We start from the raw sequence: 19882 nt of genomic DNA on the forward strand, positions 1-19882 counted from the left end.
TATTTCACTCCTTTTCTAAAAATATTTTTAATTTTCTTATTATAAAATTCATATATAATATTATCAAATATATTTTAAAAATATATTTTATAATATAAATTATAAATATTTTTTTTAATATCAAGCATGCTTGCTTATTTTGGTTTCTGGTCTAAATATTATATCTTTGGTTTGGTTTCTAAAAAAGCAGGGTAAGACCTATAAACTCAATATTTAGGTTGCATTTGGTAGCTGGCAATCTATTCAAATTGTTGATAATTTAAAAGAACTCCATCAGATTATCATATTTGGTATGTTTTTTGGATTAATGATCCAGATGATTAGGTAATCCAAATTACTTTCCATGAGACAATCTGAATTACCAAGAAGAGGGGTGGCTATCCAGATTATTACTACTTTGATAATCTTGTAAAAAAAATTTTAGACGAAACTGTCCTCCTCCCCTCCCCCCTCCTCGCGTAGCCTCCTCAACCTCCTCCACCGCTTCATCCTCATCCTCTTCTCAATGGCCTCCTCCTCAACCTCCCCGATGGAGCTGGATGAGGTAGGAGATATCCCCGCAGACACAGACCAGGAGTAGAGTGCAGACGAGGGAGGCATTCTGGGGGTGGGAGATGCGGTCGTTGAGCCAGATGTGTCCACGCTAGCCCCCGGCCGCCACCACAAGCGAAAGAACTCCCAATGCCGTGGCCAGAGCTGGCCATGCCGAAGATGACATGGCAGAGGTAAAACAGCACGGCGGTGTCATCCTCCAAGGAGGGGGAGTCGAGAGAAGAGACGCGAGCAATGGAGTCGCGGGCGATCGAGGGGCAGCATGGGCGACACGAGCGGTCAGGGGGTCGAGATGCGGTGGGCAGGACAGTGCAGGTGATTAGGGGACCGAGGTGCGGTGCCGGAGATATGACAGGTAGGTGCGGATTTGCCGAAGGGCCAGAAGATGGTGCAGGAGGGTGGGAGGAGACACGGAAGGCCAAGAGGTGGTGGAGGTCGCCAAGGGTGGGGGGGAGGAGGAGGGGGTCGGGGTGTGGCATGTGAGGAAGGAAGAAGGAGAAAAAATAAAAATAATAAAATATAATAAATATTATAAAATAATATAATTTTTTATATAATAATTTTTATTATTAAAAAATTTAAATAAATAATTTTTAATATTAAATTAATAATTTGGTTTAAAAATATTTTGAAAATTTGACGTTACATTATCATTGATATGATTGTAACATTATCTATGTGTATCAAACATAATAATTAATATTATTTATATTCTATCCTGATCGTAAGTAATCTAATTATTAAGTAATTTAGATTATCTTTATCCCACAATGCATCAAACGTAATCTTAATTATTAGTCCTCTCTTCCATTCCAAGATCCGAATGCAAGAGAACAACAAAACCGATACAACTACCGTTTAATTCTTTGTTGCAATTGCACAACTAATTCACGGCATTCGGCTACTTTATCATCAATTGTACGGGATTTCTTTCACCATACTTCAAAGTTACGTTACCTCTCATGAATAATAAAAAAATCGAATAAACGCGAAGAGTAAGGCAAGAATACGACACGCAGGTACCATAGTTAGATATATCTGGTTATGAAAGGAGAAGTTACAATTACAATACATTAGAACGTACGATCAAGATCAAACGGTCCGCTCCCAAGCCTGGGACCATCACATCATGATGCTCCTCCCCAACCAAATGAGAACAAGCGTCGCCCGCGCCTAGAATGGCCAAGAGCTTTGCCTCACTCTTCCCCTCTCCCCTTTCCTTTCGTCCCGCTAAGGATTTGGAAATGCTGACCCTACCCCTAAAAACAGATTGCATACCTTAACCGCGCCCAAGAGCGGAAGACTAGAGAAAGATGAAGCACTCCAGGGAGACTAGGGGATTCTCCAGGGACTCCTTCCCCTCGCCGCCGCTCGCCTCCTCCGCCATCCTTCCATCCTCATCATCCGCCACCGCCGCCGCCTGCGGTGGGATCCTGAGCGGCGTCGACCGGCCGTTCGCCCTCGACGCCGGCACCACCCTGCATTGGCCACCGGCGGTGGCGCTGCGCATCTCCGCCGCCCGTTTTGCAGCCGGGGACACTGACCTCCGGCCGGACCTCTCCCCTGGGTCCCTACGGAACGCGTCCCCAGCCGGAACCCGGCTCCTCGCCGCCTTCCCCTGCCCCGTCTCCCTGGCGGAATACGTCCGACCGACGGCACCCTCCCTCCTTTTCACCGGCGATGGAGAGGACCTCCCGCTGCCGCAGCTGGCGCCCCTTTCTCTGCTGCGAGGGATCTTGCCGGAGACGGAGCGCTTCCTCTGGAACTTCGCGGGGGGTCTGTCCTCGCTCGCTCTCCTGGCCTCACCCTCCACCTCCTCCAAGTCCCCCTCCTCCCCAAGTCTTTTGTCCGTCGCCATCGTGGAGGCAGAGAAGCCCTCGCTCATGCTGCAGACCTCGGAGTTCTCCTCGGATCTCTCATCGTAGTCTTCCTTGATGGAGTTAACACCTGGATCCCCCTTCAAAACCATGTCGAATCCTACCTTCTCCTTCTCAATCCCTTCCTCCCTCGGCCTCGCTTTCGGTGTCTCCGAGAGCACCTCCTTCACCGTCTCCTCTTGCAGCGCCTCAGGCTCCGGCAGTGGCGGACTCCTCCGCCGGCAGACGGTGGACGCCGCTCCACCGCGGGATGGAGCCTCCGTTTTGCTGAAGCAGCAACCCATTCTCTTCCACTACCGAGGCATCTTCGGCGACGTCTCGACCAGGGTACGATGGCGGAGGTGGCGGCGGCGGCTTTCCAAGCGGGATCTGAGGAGATTTCTGGTGGTCCCTCTAATTGACTTCCTGGTCTTCGAGATCTATAAATTTTTTCCCTTCCCCCTTACCAGGTTAGAGATGGAGTAGCGGGACTGGAGGCAAAGCAGAGAAGTGAAAAGAAGAACGGCATTTATTGGAAGCGCGGAGCGAGACAGCTCATCCTAAATACGGAATAATCACGAAAATGCCATCGGTCACGCGCATTTTTCAATTTCTTAGGAAATAATACTTTATTTTATCCCGACTGTACGGTCCATGCTGCTGCCGCTTTGTTCTATCGTCTGATCTATGAGATTTGACGTGGGATGATCAGAAGGACGAAAACACCCTTCTTCAACCGACGCCTCCGGTCCAATGAATTCGGCTAGGTAGGGATGGATGGGGGATGGGACGGACCATCATCCCTGGGACCCCCATCGGGACCGTCCAACTCCAACTGTTGGAACTCCTCTTCCTTTTGCATGGATTAGGGCATGCAGGAATTTATCATTCATAGGATTCCCGGGATCGGAGGAATAAGGCTGAGGACAACCGTCCAGTGGACGTGGAGCCTTCTGTATACGAGAGGATCAGAACGGTGGTGGGATTACTGATGGATCTGTCTGGAACGATGGACCCAAGGGAGCGGAACCAGTATTTAATTAAAGTGTGGGCCAGAGAATTACAGTGTGATTACATGAAAAGGTTGGATATGGAGAGCACCATTCTGTCGGCAAAATATAGAGTTAAACAAAGAAAGTACTGTAACAAACTCAATGCATCCACGCAACCTGTTCAATTTGAAACAGCGAGTTGATAACATGAAGAGATGATGTTATGTATTTGTCTCACATCTAACGCAGATGTGACCCGTGAGTTCGTACAGCCAGCTTGATTTTTCTAAGATTGGATATCCTTATGAAGAGCCTCAAATTTAGGAGAGGTTGGGTTGTTGGGATGTTAATAATACAAAGCATAAAACAAACATAGTTAAATACTATTTAACATCAGATTGTATTATTATATTTAATAAAAATTGGACTTATCATTTTTCTTAAAAATATAGATTACACAAGAATAGTAATAATAAGATCATAAAATATATTAAAGTTATATAAACTTTTTCTTTCATTCTATTACAGATTTCACCAGTCTTACTCTATGGTATCTGGAATTAAATAAGCAAGTAAATATTGTGAGAGCATGCTGGTGAGTAAAAAGTGTTTACTTTTGAGTCACTGCAATGGACGGAAAGTGTGAGGGAGTGGAAAGAGAGACTTAGTAGAGAGAGGACTGTGGGCTCAGGAAGTGAGAGGCTGATATCAGAATAAGAGTCTACGCCTAAAGGGTAAAATGGGCATTTTTCACTTGTCTCACCAGATTATCTTTTTCCGGAAAAGAGGGAGTACGTTGCAATGGGGTTTCGGGAAAGGGTGGATACGCTAAAATCCCTAAATATTAAATAGACACTAAATATAGATAGGATTATATTAATGCACCGATTGGTGTCATGCATACAAGTGAAGAACGTGCCTCTTTGTCCATCTGGCCTATTCTTATGGTTTTCCCCGCAATTTTTTTTTTTGACAAAAAGAGTTGGTATTGAGTATTGCATAAAAATTTTGTACAGAATATGTTGGCCAAGGGCTCATCACTCAATATAGGAGAAATTGATCACTCTGACACATGTATCTCATGATTTTACTTTTTTTAAATATTCTATATAGAAAAGATAATTTCCTCCTATATAAACTAGAGTTTTTCTTGACTCATAATTGATATAAGACTAATGAAGCCCCTATTTTATACCACAATATAGTCCTCAGTTAAGAAAAAGTCTATATACGGACAGAAGATATTCTCCCCATTTTTACCACAATTCTCCTAGGAGAGCTGTGTACGGATGGGAGGTGCTCTCATTTTTATTTTTACCACAGACTGATGTATAGGTGGGAGGAGCTCTATAGTCCAAAGGAGGTATATAAACCCCACAGTGGGTGCCAATATTGCGGTCAAGGACTCATGGCTCGACACGACCTATTGTCCGCTCTGATCCATAGGTCTCACGATTTTGTCCTTTAAAAGATGCTTCACGTGAGAAGAATGATCTCCTTTTATATAAGCCAGAGTCTCTCTTGATTCATAATCAATATCAGACTAATGAAACCCCCCACTCTACACCACAATAGAATGATCATCCCAAAATCAAGGATTATGTCGATGGATGTAATTACATCGTGATAATTTTATATAGCAATGGTCTCAAATTATCTATGCTTCTAAAATTATCATCTAATCTAGTGATAGAAAACTAATCCTTAGGATTGATCGATTATCCAAGTATCATTTTAAGACTGTGGTTTTGAGCTAAAATTTGAAGACAAATATCCCTCAGTTTAATGAAAAACTTGATATATCAATATATCTAATATATTATTACATTATATTATACATGTCATATTATACTAAATTATTAATTATATTATTATTATATTCTATAAAATTATTTAACATATTACTTCTATTTACCTTCTTTTCTTAATCAAAATAAATATTAGCATTAAAATAATAATATATTTAAGTATAAATAAAAATATTGATTTTATAATAATAAATAATATATTTTTATAAGATTAATAATCTGTATGAATAATAAATATATTTTTATGAGATATATTTATAGATATATTATTTATTTATTATAATATATTTTATATGATTAATAAATATATAAAGAGTAGTTTGGGTATTATGTAGTCTGAGTATGGATCAAATCGACCAATATTAAAACCCACCCCATAATTAAAAGCTGTATACCTATATCTACCTTGTACCAATCTTGGATCGGATAAGGAACTCATCGTGGAAATATTGCCAATCGAGTTTGGGAGAAATTTTGTATCGATCGATTGCATGAAAAGACCCAGAGCTCAAGATGATTGTGCTCAACAGATCCACCTACTGGAGCTCATTGCCGACTCATAGTCAGCCACAACTTCTGTCGAGCTAGTTCTCTATAATCGCCTGATCGATACCTCACCCCCTAGGTAGACAAGTCATGGCCGACCATTGCTCGGCAACCTCTGTGCACCATTGCCGATGTATCCTCCTTGGCCGATCATATCTGGCCGACCAACTTCACACTAGTAAATAGATCTTGACCCTAGACATCTCTATCCAGCAGCATTTTAAGGCGACTGACCTCTGGTCATCGCCGACCAACCCTCGTCTCGACAACACTCGATTAGCAATTTTACTCAAAATATAATACTCACAAGGCAATAACTATCGCTGGACTGATAAGGCAACTATAACTATCACATTCTGAAAATCTTGAGCAACAATCTCGTACCCCATGAATCACATCCTGAACATACAGGATCGCACCAACCACTTACCAACTGAAGCTCCAACTCTCTATTATAAAAGATGCTCAAAGAAGACCTCTGAAAAGGTATACCATTATTCTATCTCTCACGCTCTTCTTTTATTAAATGAAAATTCTGACTTGAATGTCGAAGGATCCTCGCCGGAGCCATCTCCGGTTAGGACTTTTGTACAGATCGCACCCCCAGGAGGCCCACCTCACCATCAACTCAGCATTCCGATGCCAGACGAATTCTCGTACCAATAAATAATAAATATACTTTTGTGAGTTATATTTATAGATATATTATTTATTTATTATAACATATTTTATATAATTAATAAATATATAAAGAGTAGTTTGGGTATTATATGATTGAGCATGGATCAAATCAACCAATATCAAAACCCACCCCATAATTAAAAACTCTATACCTATATCTACCTTGTACCCATCTTGGATCGGTTAAGGAACTCATCACGTAAATATTTCAAAATAATTATAACTTTAGAATAGAGGATTTAGATTAAGGTTATATTAGATTGGATATGGATGGAGCATACCATTATTTGTAGTCAATTCAAATCTGCTTCAAGTATTTTATCTAGAACCCATATCTACCTCAGAATTTAAGTGGATCACATAAAACCCATCCCATTCAAGTTAGGTTGAATCAGGCATTTGATGAGCCGGCTGCAGTTACCACTCTACTTTTTTTTTTGATAAGCATATTACTCAGTGGTGGAGTCTGACATCAAATGTTGGGAGGACAAAATAATAATTTTTTAAATAAAATATTTTATAATAAATAATAAAATAAAGATATATATATTAAAAATATTATAAAAATATCAATAAATATTTAATTTTATATATAAACAAAGATAAATAAAAAATATTATCCTATGCCATCTGCAAATGATTTTGATTTATAAAAATCTTAATAATCTCTTCCACATTAAAGGTTGAAAAATAAATAAAAAGATTAAAAAATAAATAAACAACTATTCTTTCTTTAAAAAATTTATTATTTTTAATAAAAATTAATGTATAAATTAATTATATGATTTTTATTCAAACTGACGGATTTGTTATGTATGTAAGATAAAAATATTCGAGGGGCCACTATATATATATAAATATATAGATAATAAGTATTTTAAAATTTTTTAGAGGGGCAATGGTCCCCTGCTTCCTCTTACGCTCCATCACTGATACCACTCTACTTAAAATATTAAATAGATTACTGGTAGATATTTAAGAATTTTTTTTTTGATAAAGATACATGAGAATTTTTAATCATTGAAATATATTATATCAAATATAGTTATCTTAAATAAATCTCTAAAGACCAGATTACTCCGGGATAAGAAATGCCGGTGATCTAAGATCACCTTGGTAATTTCATATGAGTCACCAAATGCCACCTTAAAAGAATGCTGTCCCTCATTTTTTTTTTCTTTTTTTTTCTTTTTGTGTGTGCGTGTGGGCGGGGGGGGGGGGGTGAGGGCGGGCGTGAAACGTCTAATATTTTTCAGCAGTCTTTCAAAGGACCGTAAAAGCATGATGCTATAGAATCCACAGAACCCTTCACATGCATGAACCCGACCCTGGCTCTGGTGGCCGATGGCTGTCAACTATGAGAGTCTCGTGTCTTCAAAATTCTCCATGGAAAAGCAGATCTTAAGAACTCTGGGGACCATACAAGTAGATACTTTGCTCCTAACTTGCATGGACAAGTGGAATCGATGTCGTTCTACCATCTCAGACAAACTTGTGAAGAGCCTTAAGCGGCCTTCCATGAGTACTAGTGTCATGCCTCGTGACCTGGTGGGTCGAGCCGGGGCACGGCAAATAGCCACATATCCTTAGAGTTCTAATCTCATAGGACACACGAGGCCTGCCTCCACATTCATATGTATTCATATCATTTTTAGACAATGATAAAAAAAAGTAACTCTAATACTTTTATTCAATAAAAAAATATTTTGTAAGATAACCAAGGTAAATCAACATTTATTCCATAGACAAATTAAACTGATAGCATCTAAGGTCCTGTGCTCATCACTGCTCCCCAAGCCCTATATGTTTTCTTGGATCTATAAAAAAAATATAAAATATAGAAGTGAGTTTTATGGCTCAGTAAATTACTAGTACCTCTAATTCAATTAAATATTATATAAAGATAATAATTTCAAATTGCATAATTTTTTCATAAAAAGATTTCAATGAATATAGAAGCATGCCGCATCAATCAATATAGAATAAAAATATATAATTACTCAAGATAGATTATCCGGATAATCAAGAGTCGATGTTCTACTCTCACTCTCCTAATCTCTATAACTATGGCCACGATCGGCCCATGGTTAGCTCTGAAAGAGACTAAATTCTTGATTAAAACATATCGTCTGTTGGTCATACGCCAGTGATCGTCCCATTGGAAGTCCGAAAGGAAAACTAGTTTTAATATCACACAGATAAATATACTATCATCAACATGTACTAGTGATCATCCCCACCTAGTTAGGTCTGAAAGAAAAACTAGTCCCTGACTACAACAAACCGTCTACTGATGTGTGCCAGTGATCACCCTATTGGAGGTCCAAAAGGCGACTAGATCTTGAATTTGTGTGATCATAGTCGGACTAAAGAGCAGTGAACCGATACACACAATATATTTTAATGCAAAGAAATGCAATTCATTTTTCCACTAAATCATGCATAGGTGTTCAAACATTTCATAATTCATTTTCATGCAAAGCATATAAGATAATTAATTTAAATAGAATACCATATTAATAGATAAATATAAAAGTCCAATAAAACATATTAGAGATAGAGATAACTTACAACTCTTGTCCTAGATTTTCATGAATTCTACAATCCAAGAATATCAATCGAGACCTAAAATGATTAAATACCCTATTAGGCTTTTAAGTAGAAAAAAATATTATAATTTATACTATAGAATTTGGTTTAATATCTTGGAGTCTCGATCAACTATAGAATCTAATAATTATCAAAATGGAGTTCGTGGCTACCTAATCGTAGAGAATTTGATCACGACCATGCTTCCTCAAGATCCAAGTCCGTGGTTCCAACTGATCAATTTAAAATCCCTAATTAGGATTTAGTTCACAAGAAAAATTAACCTGATTAATAAAAATTAGGTGGGGTCTGGATAAGTCAAGAATTGGCCTGGGTTGGATCAGAGTACAGATTCGATCCAGCAAATAGAGAGAAAAGTGGGTTTATAGAATTAAATAACTAACTAATTAAGGAAATGGGAGGAACATGGTGGGAGAGGAGAAAGAGAGGAAAGAGGAAAGAGGAAAGAGGAAGAGGAAGAAGAAGAAGAAGAAGAAGAAGAGGAAAGAGGAGCCTTGGTGGTCAGCTGGCTATGGTGACGAGGGTGGGTCAGCGGCCAGCCAAGGCTGCTGGCGGTGACGGCGGCCAAAAGAGTGGTCGAACCCAAAAAAAATTACCTAAGAGCTGGATGTTTAGATCAATCGAAAATGGAGGGGATCGGCTTCAATCAAGAGAAAAATAGAGGCGAGGAAAGGAAACTGACTGATGGTCAATAGGGATGGTGGAACTTGATCGACAACAGTGGCTTTCCAACAAATCAAAAAGGCATAAATTATGTTGGAGTAAACTGATTGATCTTCATAAACCGATCGATCTCCAGCACACACCGATCGACACCTGACTCTGACCCACCAAACGAACAGACGATCCTGGAAGCGATTACCAACTATATGTCGGCTGAGCAGACCGATGCTACTCTTGACCGACTAACCAAACACTCCTCAACGAATCAAGATCGGCAGACGGCCGATGTTCGGATTCTACAGACAATAAGCTACTTCGGCCATCGGTATTTCAGAGTTACTAACCGACAACCGACTCCCGACGAACAGTCGGCCGACTCATTCAAATATATCATAACCATCATGAATGGTTACTCCATTGATATCGCAACGTAATCCATGGAGATTAATAACCCACTACGAGATTACTGTCCCGTGATTCTACGTCGCTAAATGCGGGATCATATCCGGCAGTTACGACGATCTACTCTATAAAAAGGGGGTAAGGCAACAAATTTTGGTAGGCTAATCTTGATACGCTGAGCTCTATCTCCGTTCTCATTCGACTATTGCCCAATCTTCTTCTCTGACTTAAGCATCAGAGGGTCTTCGTCAGAGACAACTCCGGTCAGTGCGAACTTTATTTTGTAGGTGCTCGTTCCCAACGAATAGGCGAGAAAAAGATTGGCAGCAACAGATTGGCACGTCAGGTAAGGGAGAAACAGCAGCAAGAAGGAAACTCGCAATGACGAGAATCAGAGCTCAACAATCAATGACGACCGGCTCGATGAGATACTTTTTTCGTTGGAAAGAGGCCCCTCCCCTGCCTCCGGTAGCAGAGCCCAATTCTCCATACCCCATGGTTACCACAGACGCTCAGATTGCTGCGATCGTGCAACAAATGAACGTCCTCACAGAGGCAGTCAAAACCTTCAATAACAGCAAACCCAACCACCACAACTGCCGGTGGAGCAACCGACAGCACATTCAACACCTTCCAAGCATAGCCGCCATCATTTGTGACGATCTCCATCTCCTCCACCAGAGCAGCATTCTCAGCTCTCTCAACGAGATGAGCAGCAGCACTCGTGGCAATCTCGACGCACCACCCATCATTCATGGTGCTCCTTCCTTCCCAATTAGATCGAGCAAGGAAGAGGAAGCGACCGCGAACACCGTCTGCCTCTAATTCGTCGGGAGGATCAACCCCCGGAGTCTTCCACCACCGACGGCTTGAAGACTACGAACGTAAGTTCGAGAAAATCAACTGTCGACTTGTCCAGCTCCAGATAGATGGTCAGAAATCGTCAAATGACTTCAATTTTTATACCACCCAGCTTCTCTCCTAACTTATTTTGAACGAACCGATCTTGATTCGGTTTAAGATGCCGCATGTGGAGCCTTATGACGGTTCCACCAACCCAATCGATTATCTCGAGAGCTACAAGGCTCTCATGACAATCCAAGGAACAACTAACGCCCTCCTATACATCGGCTTCCCGACCACACTTCGAAAAGCTGCTCAGGCCTGATACTCTGGGCTTCGGTCAAAGAGTTTCCATTTTTTCGAGCAGCTGGAATATTCTTTTGTAACCCATTTCAGCACCAGTCGGAGGCCACCACGAACCTCGAATAGTCTCTTTTCAATCAAACAAGGAGAGACCGAAATACTCTGAGATTTCGTTGCCTGATTCAACGCGGCCACGCTTGAGGTCAAGGACCTCAATGAAGACATGTCCATATCAGCCATGAAAAGAGGTCTGAGGAGGTCCCGATTCACGTACTTACTGGATAAAACCCTCCCTCGGACGTATGCTGAACTCTTAGAATGCGCGTACAAATACATGCGCACGGACGAAGAAACTTCTGATCCACATCAGGCAGAAAATAAAGATCAGAAGAAAAAGCAGAAGAAGAGTGGGGCTCCGACCGAAACAAGTAGGTCCCCATCCAACAAGCAAGCCTCACCCCGACGATGGAGTCCGAGGCCGACACATAACAGGTATAATTCTTATACCCCTCTCTTTGTTCCTCGTGCACAGATCCTTATGGAGATCGAAGGAGTGGAATATCTATGACAGTCTCTGTCGATGAAAGTGAGGAACCGTGATCGAAGGAAGTATTGCTGGTTTCATCAAGACCACGGCCACGACACCGAACAATGCATCCAGCTCAAGGATGAAATAGAAGCCCTGATACAATGTGGCTACCTTAGAAAATATAGGAGGGAGCCGCCGACTCAACCCCCTCTTGATCGATGATCCCAAATAACTGAGGAAGCTGTGAATAACTAACCGACCGTGGGAGTCATCAACATGATCACCAGACGGCTGGATCGGGGGGCAACTCCTGACGAGGAGTCGACGAAGCACCCAAGACTCCATGATGTAATAACCTTCTTGGAGGAAGATGCTCGGAGAATTCAAACTCCCCACGATGACGCTGTTGTTGTTTCAGCAACAATAGCGAATTATGATGTAAAAAAGATACTTATTGATAATGAAAGTTTAACTGACGTTCTGTTTTACTCGACCTTCTTCCGAATGAAATTGTCGATTGACTAACTCAGAAAAATCTCGACACCGTTAGTTGGCTTCACTGGAGATGCGATCATAATGGAAGGAAAAATCACCCTCCTCCTAACCGCTGGGATTGAACCACAAGAAAGCACCATCTTCATAACCTTTACGGTCGTTCGAGTACCCTTGACCTATAACGCCATACTCGAAAGATCCGGATTAAATGCTCTGAGAGCGATAGTCTCGACATACCACCTGTTGGTCCGATTTTCGACCAAAAATGACATCGAAGAAATGCGCGAAAATCAACAACTCATCCGACACTGTTTCACAATCTCCGCCAGAATAATAAACCTGAGGACTCCTTATCGGTCGATAAATTAGACCAATGGAAGAACCAAGAAAGGAGTGAGCCAGCCGAACAATTGACTTCCATCCCGATAACAGAAAATCTTGAGCAAACGATCCAAATCGGATCACAATTGTCTGATTCGGAGCAACAACAACTAATCAAATTGCTCAAAACCAATACCGACATCTTTGCTTAGTCGGTCACGGACATGTCCGGCATTCCTCTAGAAATAATGACCCATCGGCTCAACATCAGTCCAAACATCAAGTCGATGAGACAGAAAAAGCGATCCTTTGCCTCGGAAAGACAGAAAGCCATCGACGAGGAAGTCGACAAACTACTCGCAGCAGGATTTATCAGAGAAGCCACATATCCAGACTGGCTTGCCAACGTAGTCATGGTGAAAAAGACCAACGAGAAATAGAGGATCTGCATCGACTATACTGACCTGAAACGAGCCTGTCCGAAAGACAGCTTTCCACTGCCAAAGATCGACCAACTGGTAGATGCAACATCAGGTCATCGACTACTGAGCTTTATGGATGCCTTTGCTGGATATAATCAAATCCGCATGGCACCAGAAGATGAGGAACACATGGCTTTCGTGACCGACAAGGGCTTATACTGCTACAAAATAATGCCTTTCAGTCTGAAAAATATCAGATCCACCTATCAATGACTCGTCAACAAAATCTTCAAAGCACAGATCGAACGAAAATGAAAGTATACGTGGACGACATGCTAGTGAAAAGCACCTAGACTTCGAACCATATTCGAGATTTGGAAGAAACTTTCAACACACTCCGATGACACCAAATGAGGTTAAATCTGATCAAATATGCGTTCGAAGTGATCTCGAAGAAATTTTTTGGATTTCTTATTTTGCAATGAGGGATCGAAGCCAATCCTAAAAAAATAAAAGCTATCATCGACATGAAGCATCCAAATACAAAGAAAGAGGTACAATAACTGAATGACAGAATCGCCGCCCTCAGTCGATTTATCTCTAGGTCGGCTGAAAGGTGTCTACCATTCTTCAAGACTTTGAGGCAAACGAATGACTTCTCCTGATCAGATGAATGCCAACAAGCCTTTGAAGATCTAAAGAAGTACCTGGCTTCTCCACCTTTACTCATAAAACCAAAGGTCAGAGAAATACTATATCTCTACTTGACGACATCGATCGAGGCAGTTAGCTCGGTACTCGTTCGAAAAGATGAAAATCGAATTCACTGACCCGTCTACTACACCAGCAAAGTGCTCCACAATATTGAAGTTTGATATTCAAGAGCGAAGAAAATGATCTACGTCCTGATTATATCGGTGCAACGGCTTTGCCCTTACTTTCAGGCACACTCCATTGCGGTCCTTACCGATCAACCATTAAAAGCGATCCTGCACCATCCTGATACATCGGGATGAATGGCGAAGTGGATGGTGAAGCTAGGTGAATTTGACATACAATACCAACCACGGTCGTCCATGAAGGCACAAGTCCTAGCTGACTTTATCGCAAAATGCACAATAGCTGACAACAAGTCGAAAGATGCAACCACGAAGGAGGCTGCAACCCACGAGCCCGACCTAAGGTCGACCTGGGTGCTACATATAGATGGAGCATCGAATGCTCAAGGCAGTGGAGCTGGCCTCATTCTCACCAACTTAGAAGGGGTAGTCATCAAGTACGCCCTTCGATTTAACTTCAAAGCTTCAAACAATCAAACCGAATATGAAGCTCTCTTAGCCAATTTGATAAAGGCTAAGGAGCTCGAGATTGAAAGTCTGAAAGTCTTCACCGACTCTCAACTGATCGTGGGATAAGTCAAAGGCGAATTCGAAACTCAGGACCCGATCATGATAATATACCTTCAAAAGGTGAAAGATCTCGTGATGAATTTAAGATACTTCAAGATCTTCTACATACCCAAGATCGAGAATGCTCGAGCCAACTACTTTTCAGATTGGCAACGATTGCTTACAGTTCACTGGGCCGAACATTCATGGAGTGTCTTGAACAATCGAGCATCGACAAAAATAAAAAAGTGCTGCAGCTAATAGCCGAACCTAGTTGGATGGATCTGATCATCCAGTATCTGTCCGACAGAGTCCTCCTTGAGAACCCTATGAAAGCAAAATGAACCTGATGGACAGCTTCCCAGTATGTGATGATGGATAGTCATCTCTATAAAAGGTCATTCTCCCTTCCCTTACTGAAGTGCCTAGGACCAACCGATGCTAATTATGCACTTAGAGAAGTACATGAAAGAATTTGTGGAAGCAACTTGGGAGGCAAGTCCCTAGCCTACAAGATTTTATGATAAGGTTACTATTGGCCGATCATGAAAAAAGATGCAGCTGACTTGGTCTGGAGGTGTGAACCATGCCAGAAGTAATGCCAACGTACAGCATCAACCCGCCAATCGGCTAACATCCATTGTTGCATCCTGACCTTTCGCTCAATGGAAAATCGACATACTCGATCCTTTTCCCCCGACGTCTGGCCAAAGAAAATTCATAGTAGTCGCAGTCGACTATTTCACCAAGTAGATAGAAGCTGAACCCCTGGCTCAAATCACTGAATGCAAAATGGAAGACTTCATCCAGAAATCTATCATCTACAGATTTGGACTGCCGCATACCATCATCACCGACAATGAACGATAATTCGATAATCAGGACCTCAGAGAATTCTGTACGAAATTTCATATTACACATAAGCTTACATCAGTCGAGCACCCGCAATCAAACAGAGAGGTTGAGGTGACTAACCGAATAATCTTGCATGGATTAAAGACCCGACTGTATGAGGCTAAGGATCTTTGGGTCGAAGAGCTATATCCAGTCTTATGGGCGTATCGGATAATTCTCCATATACCGACTGAAAAGTCTCCTTTCAACTTAGCCTATAGGATGGAGGCGATGATCTCACTCGAGATCGAATTACCATTGACAAGAGTTGAGCAATACAATGAATCAGACAGCTCCGAGTGTCGGAGAGCCGACTTAGATCTCCTATCAGAACTCTGACGTGAAGCTCAACTTCGCATGGCCATGTACTGGCAAAAGATAGCTCGGTACTATAACACCAAAGTCAAACCAAAAGTTTTCCGACTAGAAGACTTAATTCTGAGAAAAGCAGAAATTTCAAAACCTTTAGATCAAGAAAAGCTATCTCCGAACTAGGAAGGACCCTACAAGATATCAGAGACAAACAGATCGGGTGCCTATCGGCTCGAAACCTTGGAAGATTCGGCTATTCCCCGAACATGGAATGCCAACAATCTAAAGTTGTACTATCAATGATCCTTGTATACACTTGAAAATACAGTTCTATTCCAGAATCGTAAACCAGACTTCTAATGAAATATTGGTTCTTGTTGTGGAGGCCGGATCATCGATGTCACGGCCTGGGGTCTAATTTTTCAAAGAAGTCAGAAGCCTATAGCCTGATCATCGACTACATCCCGATTCTCCTGCAGAACCGACCTATCTACTTCAATGGGAGGCTAGTACCGGCCACACAGATTTCCTCCATAAAAGCCGCACTGCCCCTATAGTCAGCTTTCTGTTCAAATGGCTGGCTAATTTGTCGATTTGGTATCAACCAAGAAAAGCAAAATATCAAAATGACCAAAGTCGGATTGGAATTATACCGACATGGTCACGGTCAGTCGAGAGATATTCAGCTTACCATCCTTTATCAGATAATACGATGTATGAACCCGATCAAGATTCAGGTAATGGATATACGACTTACTATCGTTACCCTAACTAAATACGTTGGAAACTACATGACTAGCAGACCTTACAATCTGCGGAATGGTCGGATCTACAATCTACGTTTGGAGCTTACTCCACAGACGGACATCACAGATATTTCAGCAAACAAAAATTCTATATCTTGAAGAAAAATATTTTCATTCATTATCAGAAAAGAAAGTACAAAATTGGATCGAAGTCTGATTACAACTTTCTTTACAAAAAAAAAAAGATACACCGACTAATCTTCGTTGCCACCTTCCGTCGAAGAATCAGTGGACCTACTTTGAATCAATTTCTCCAACAAACTTTACCTTCCAGCTCAGAAATGGTACGAATCGGATCAGACTGCAAAGATGGTTGGCCGATCATACTGTCCGACCAACCACGCCAATAGCCTGATCCACTTCTACATAAAAAATATAATTAACAATTGTACCCTCCTTGCTGAAGCCCGACCGACAATCGGAGCTAGAGACGGGCTTTAGATTTTCATCCACCGACGAAAATGACTTTGATCATGCAGCTGAGACGGAGATGCGGGATACATAAAAATAGATCGTCGACCCCACCATCGGCACCAGGAGTAAAAAGCTGACATCGGCCTAAAGCACGATGCCACTTCCAAAACTGACTAACGGTCAGACCCCACAATGGAAAAGCCTCCGAGTCCGACAGGGAGTCTCGGTCAGAAGCCACGACCGACCACCTCCTGTGGCAACCTCACTCATCGAAAATACTCAAAAAATCTGGACTGAGGAAAACGACAACAGGTGACTTCCGCTCAAAAGCTGCTCTCCAACAGAGCCCTCTTTCCAGAAAAGATAAAATGAAGGATGAATACCTGACTGACAGAGCCCCTTATATAGGAATGCCCGACGGCCTAGATGAAAGCGGTCAGATCGAGAACACGCTGGATGACGACACGTGATAACATCTGGACCCATCACCGGATGATGGTTTGACGCACCTGCCCTAGATTGAACCATGTCATTCTTATCCACGTGAACGTCTCCGACCCAATGGCACCCCGACACGTGGCAAAAATCTACATGCCAGTATTAAATCCCGCAACGCCGGTTCGCCTTCCCAATGTAACAGTTGGCGCCGGCTCACCTTCCCGATACGACACCTGACACCAAATCCTCCTGCCAATACGATGGCTCAAAAGCAATAAAATGACTGTTCGGCCATACTCGAACGAAGGTGGTGTCAGAGCCGGAATTCGATATGACAAACAACAACTCCTTTCATCCAAGGCAATTAACCACATGACGACAGACGCGATGATCCACCATTGGACTCGAGAGTCAGGAGGTAACTGTTGAAGTAAACCGACCAACCTCCATAAACCGATCGATCTCCGACACACACCGACCGACGTCCGACTCTGACCCACCAAACAAACAGACGATCCTAAAAGCGATTACTGATTATATGTCAGTTGAAAAAGATCGATGCTACTCTCGACTGACCAACCGAACACCTCTTATCGAACCAAGATCGACAGACGATCGATTTTCGAACTCTACAGACAATAAGCTACTTCAACCGTCGGTATTTCAGAGTTACTAACCGACAACCGACTCCCGACGAACAGTCGATCGACTCATTCAAATATATCATAACCATCATGAACGGTTACTCCACTGATATCGCGACATAATCTATGGAGATTAATAACCCACTACAAGATTACCATCCCGTGATTCTATGCCGCTAAATGTGGGACCATATCCGGCAGTTACGACAATCTACTCTATAAAAAAGAGGTAACGCAACAAATTTTGGTAAACTAATTTTGATACGCTGAGCTCTGTCTCCATTTTTATTCGATTGTTGTCTAGTCTCTTTCTCTGACTTAAGCATCGGAGGATCCCTACTGGAGATAACTCCGGTCAGTGCGGACTTCATTTTGCAGGTGCTCGTTCCCGACGAACAGGCGACGAAGGGATTGGTAGGAACAAATCCGAATCAAAATAGAAGAATGATGGAATTTAGAGAGAGAGAGGGGGGAGGGTCTTTGGGTGGCTGGGCTTGGTTAAGAGATTCATCAATTGCCGAAGATGAGGAGGAAGGGAGGGAGGAGCTTAATGAAGCCAAGAGTAGGGGTGGAGGGGTTTTAAATAGAGATGGCTACAGTGGAGATAAGGCCAGCCTAATACCAATCATTTGTCAATTGCACTGGCCTCTAACGACCGTCGGCCATTCGTACTGGCACGAGGATCTGGCACCAACCATGGGTTGGCAGCCTTATTGTTATTCGATGGGGATCAGATGGGGGATTGGGATCCCCCACTCTGATCCAATTTTTTTTTTCAAATTTCAAACTAAAGTAGGCAATGGGCTTGCCAACTTCAATTCAAATGGCCCAAGTGGGCCGGTTTTACATCTATTTTTTTAGTGATTTACATGTGTACTAGTTTAAAAGAATTACAAAAGAAGTTTGCTTTAGTACTCCTTTATTATATTTTATTAGATAGAGATAATCAAGAAAGTTTAAATTAAAGATCACCAAAATTTTTTTATCTAGCCATCCCCTCTTTCTACGCTGGTTGCTTCTCTGCCACATCGACTGTCTCCTACACCAGCCCTCTTCCCTCCCTACCTCTCCTCCTCCCTCTCCTCACACTGTCCCCTCGCCACCTCTCTACATCAGCCACCTCCCCCTCCCCTCGCTACTACCTCTCCTGTGTCGGCAAGATCTCCATTAGGTCAACCGCCTCCCTTCATTGCCTCTCCTCCTCCCTCTCCTCACACTATCCCCTCACCATTTCTCTACATCGGCCGCCTCCCCTTTCCCTCGCCATCGCTTCTTCTTGTGCTAATTGTCTCTCCATCGTTTCGACCGCCTCAGCCTCTCTCCACTACGTCAGCTGCCTCCCTTGCGATCCCTCTCCCCTCGCTACCTCTTCTCCTCCTCTCTCTCTCTCCTTATGCCATCCACTCACTGCCTCTCTGCATTGGCTACCTCCCACGTTGACCACCTCTCCTCCTCCTTTTTCTCCTTGCACCGTCCTCCTCCTTGAGCAGTGATCTCCTATGATCTTTGTGCAATAGCAACCCCATAATCCCCAAGTGCCTCTCCTCCTCCCATGATCTTCTCCTCCTCAGATGGCTCTCCTCCTCCTCTCCCTCTCTCATTCCTATTAGTGGTGGTCATGCATGAATTATAAGGACCCTTGAGGCCGTCGTGGACTAGACCGTTGGTTTCCTACTCGTCCCCCAAACCCTATCTCCCGATCAGGCCACTTGGATCGCAAGGCCCCTCCCACACTATTCTTTGTTGGTTGTGATAGACTCCCCATCCCTACACCACCGCCATGATGACGACCTGCACCATCGTCCTCATTATTCCAAAACTCATTCATCATTCCAAGAGACTTGCCATCTCTTTCAGTATGAAAATATCTCCATATTTTGCATTACTTACCACAGCAGCCATGCATATCTCAGTTAAAATCGATTACCGATGAATAAATCAATACCATCCATCTTAAATTAAA

At 42.5% G+C, this 19882-nt stretch overlaps 2 protein-coding genes across 2 annotated transcripts in view; both read right to left on the minus strand.

The window, feature by feature from the left end:
- Positions 1-1572: 1572 nt before the first annotated feature.
- On the minus strand, positions 1573-2921 carry LOC105046994 (uncharacterized). The gene has a single exon (XM_010925754.4). The coding sequence runs from the start codon at positions 2711-2713 to the stop codon at positions 1856-1858; it is 858 nt and encodes a 285-aa protein (XP_010924056.1). The 5' UTR covers positions 2714-2921; the 3' UTR covers positions 1573-1855.
- Positions 2922-12954: 10033 nt separating this feature from the next.
- LOC140858756 (uncharacterized) overlaps positions 12955-19882 on the minus strand; it is a 32026-nt gene continuing 25098 nt past the window's right edge. Inside the window, exon 7 of the mRNA XM_073260056.1 lies at positions 12955-13098. Coding sequence (XP_073116157.1) covers positions 12955-13098 — 144 coding nt within the window. The remainder of the gene's footprint in view (positions 13099-19882) is intronic.

Source organism: Elaeis guineensis, chromosome 6 (assembly GCF_000442705.2).
Source record: "Elaeis guineensis isolate ETL-2024a chromosome 6, EG11, whole genome shotgun sequence".
In the NCBI taxonomy this organism is placed as follows: Eukaryota; Viridiplantae; Streptophyta; class Magnoliopsida; order Arecales; family Arecaceae; genus Elaeis; species Elaeis guineensis.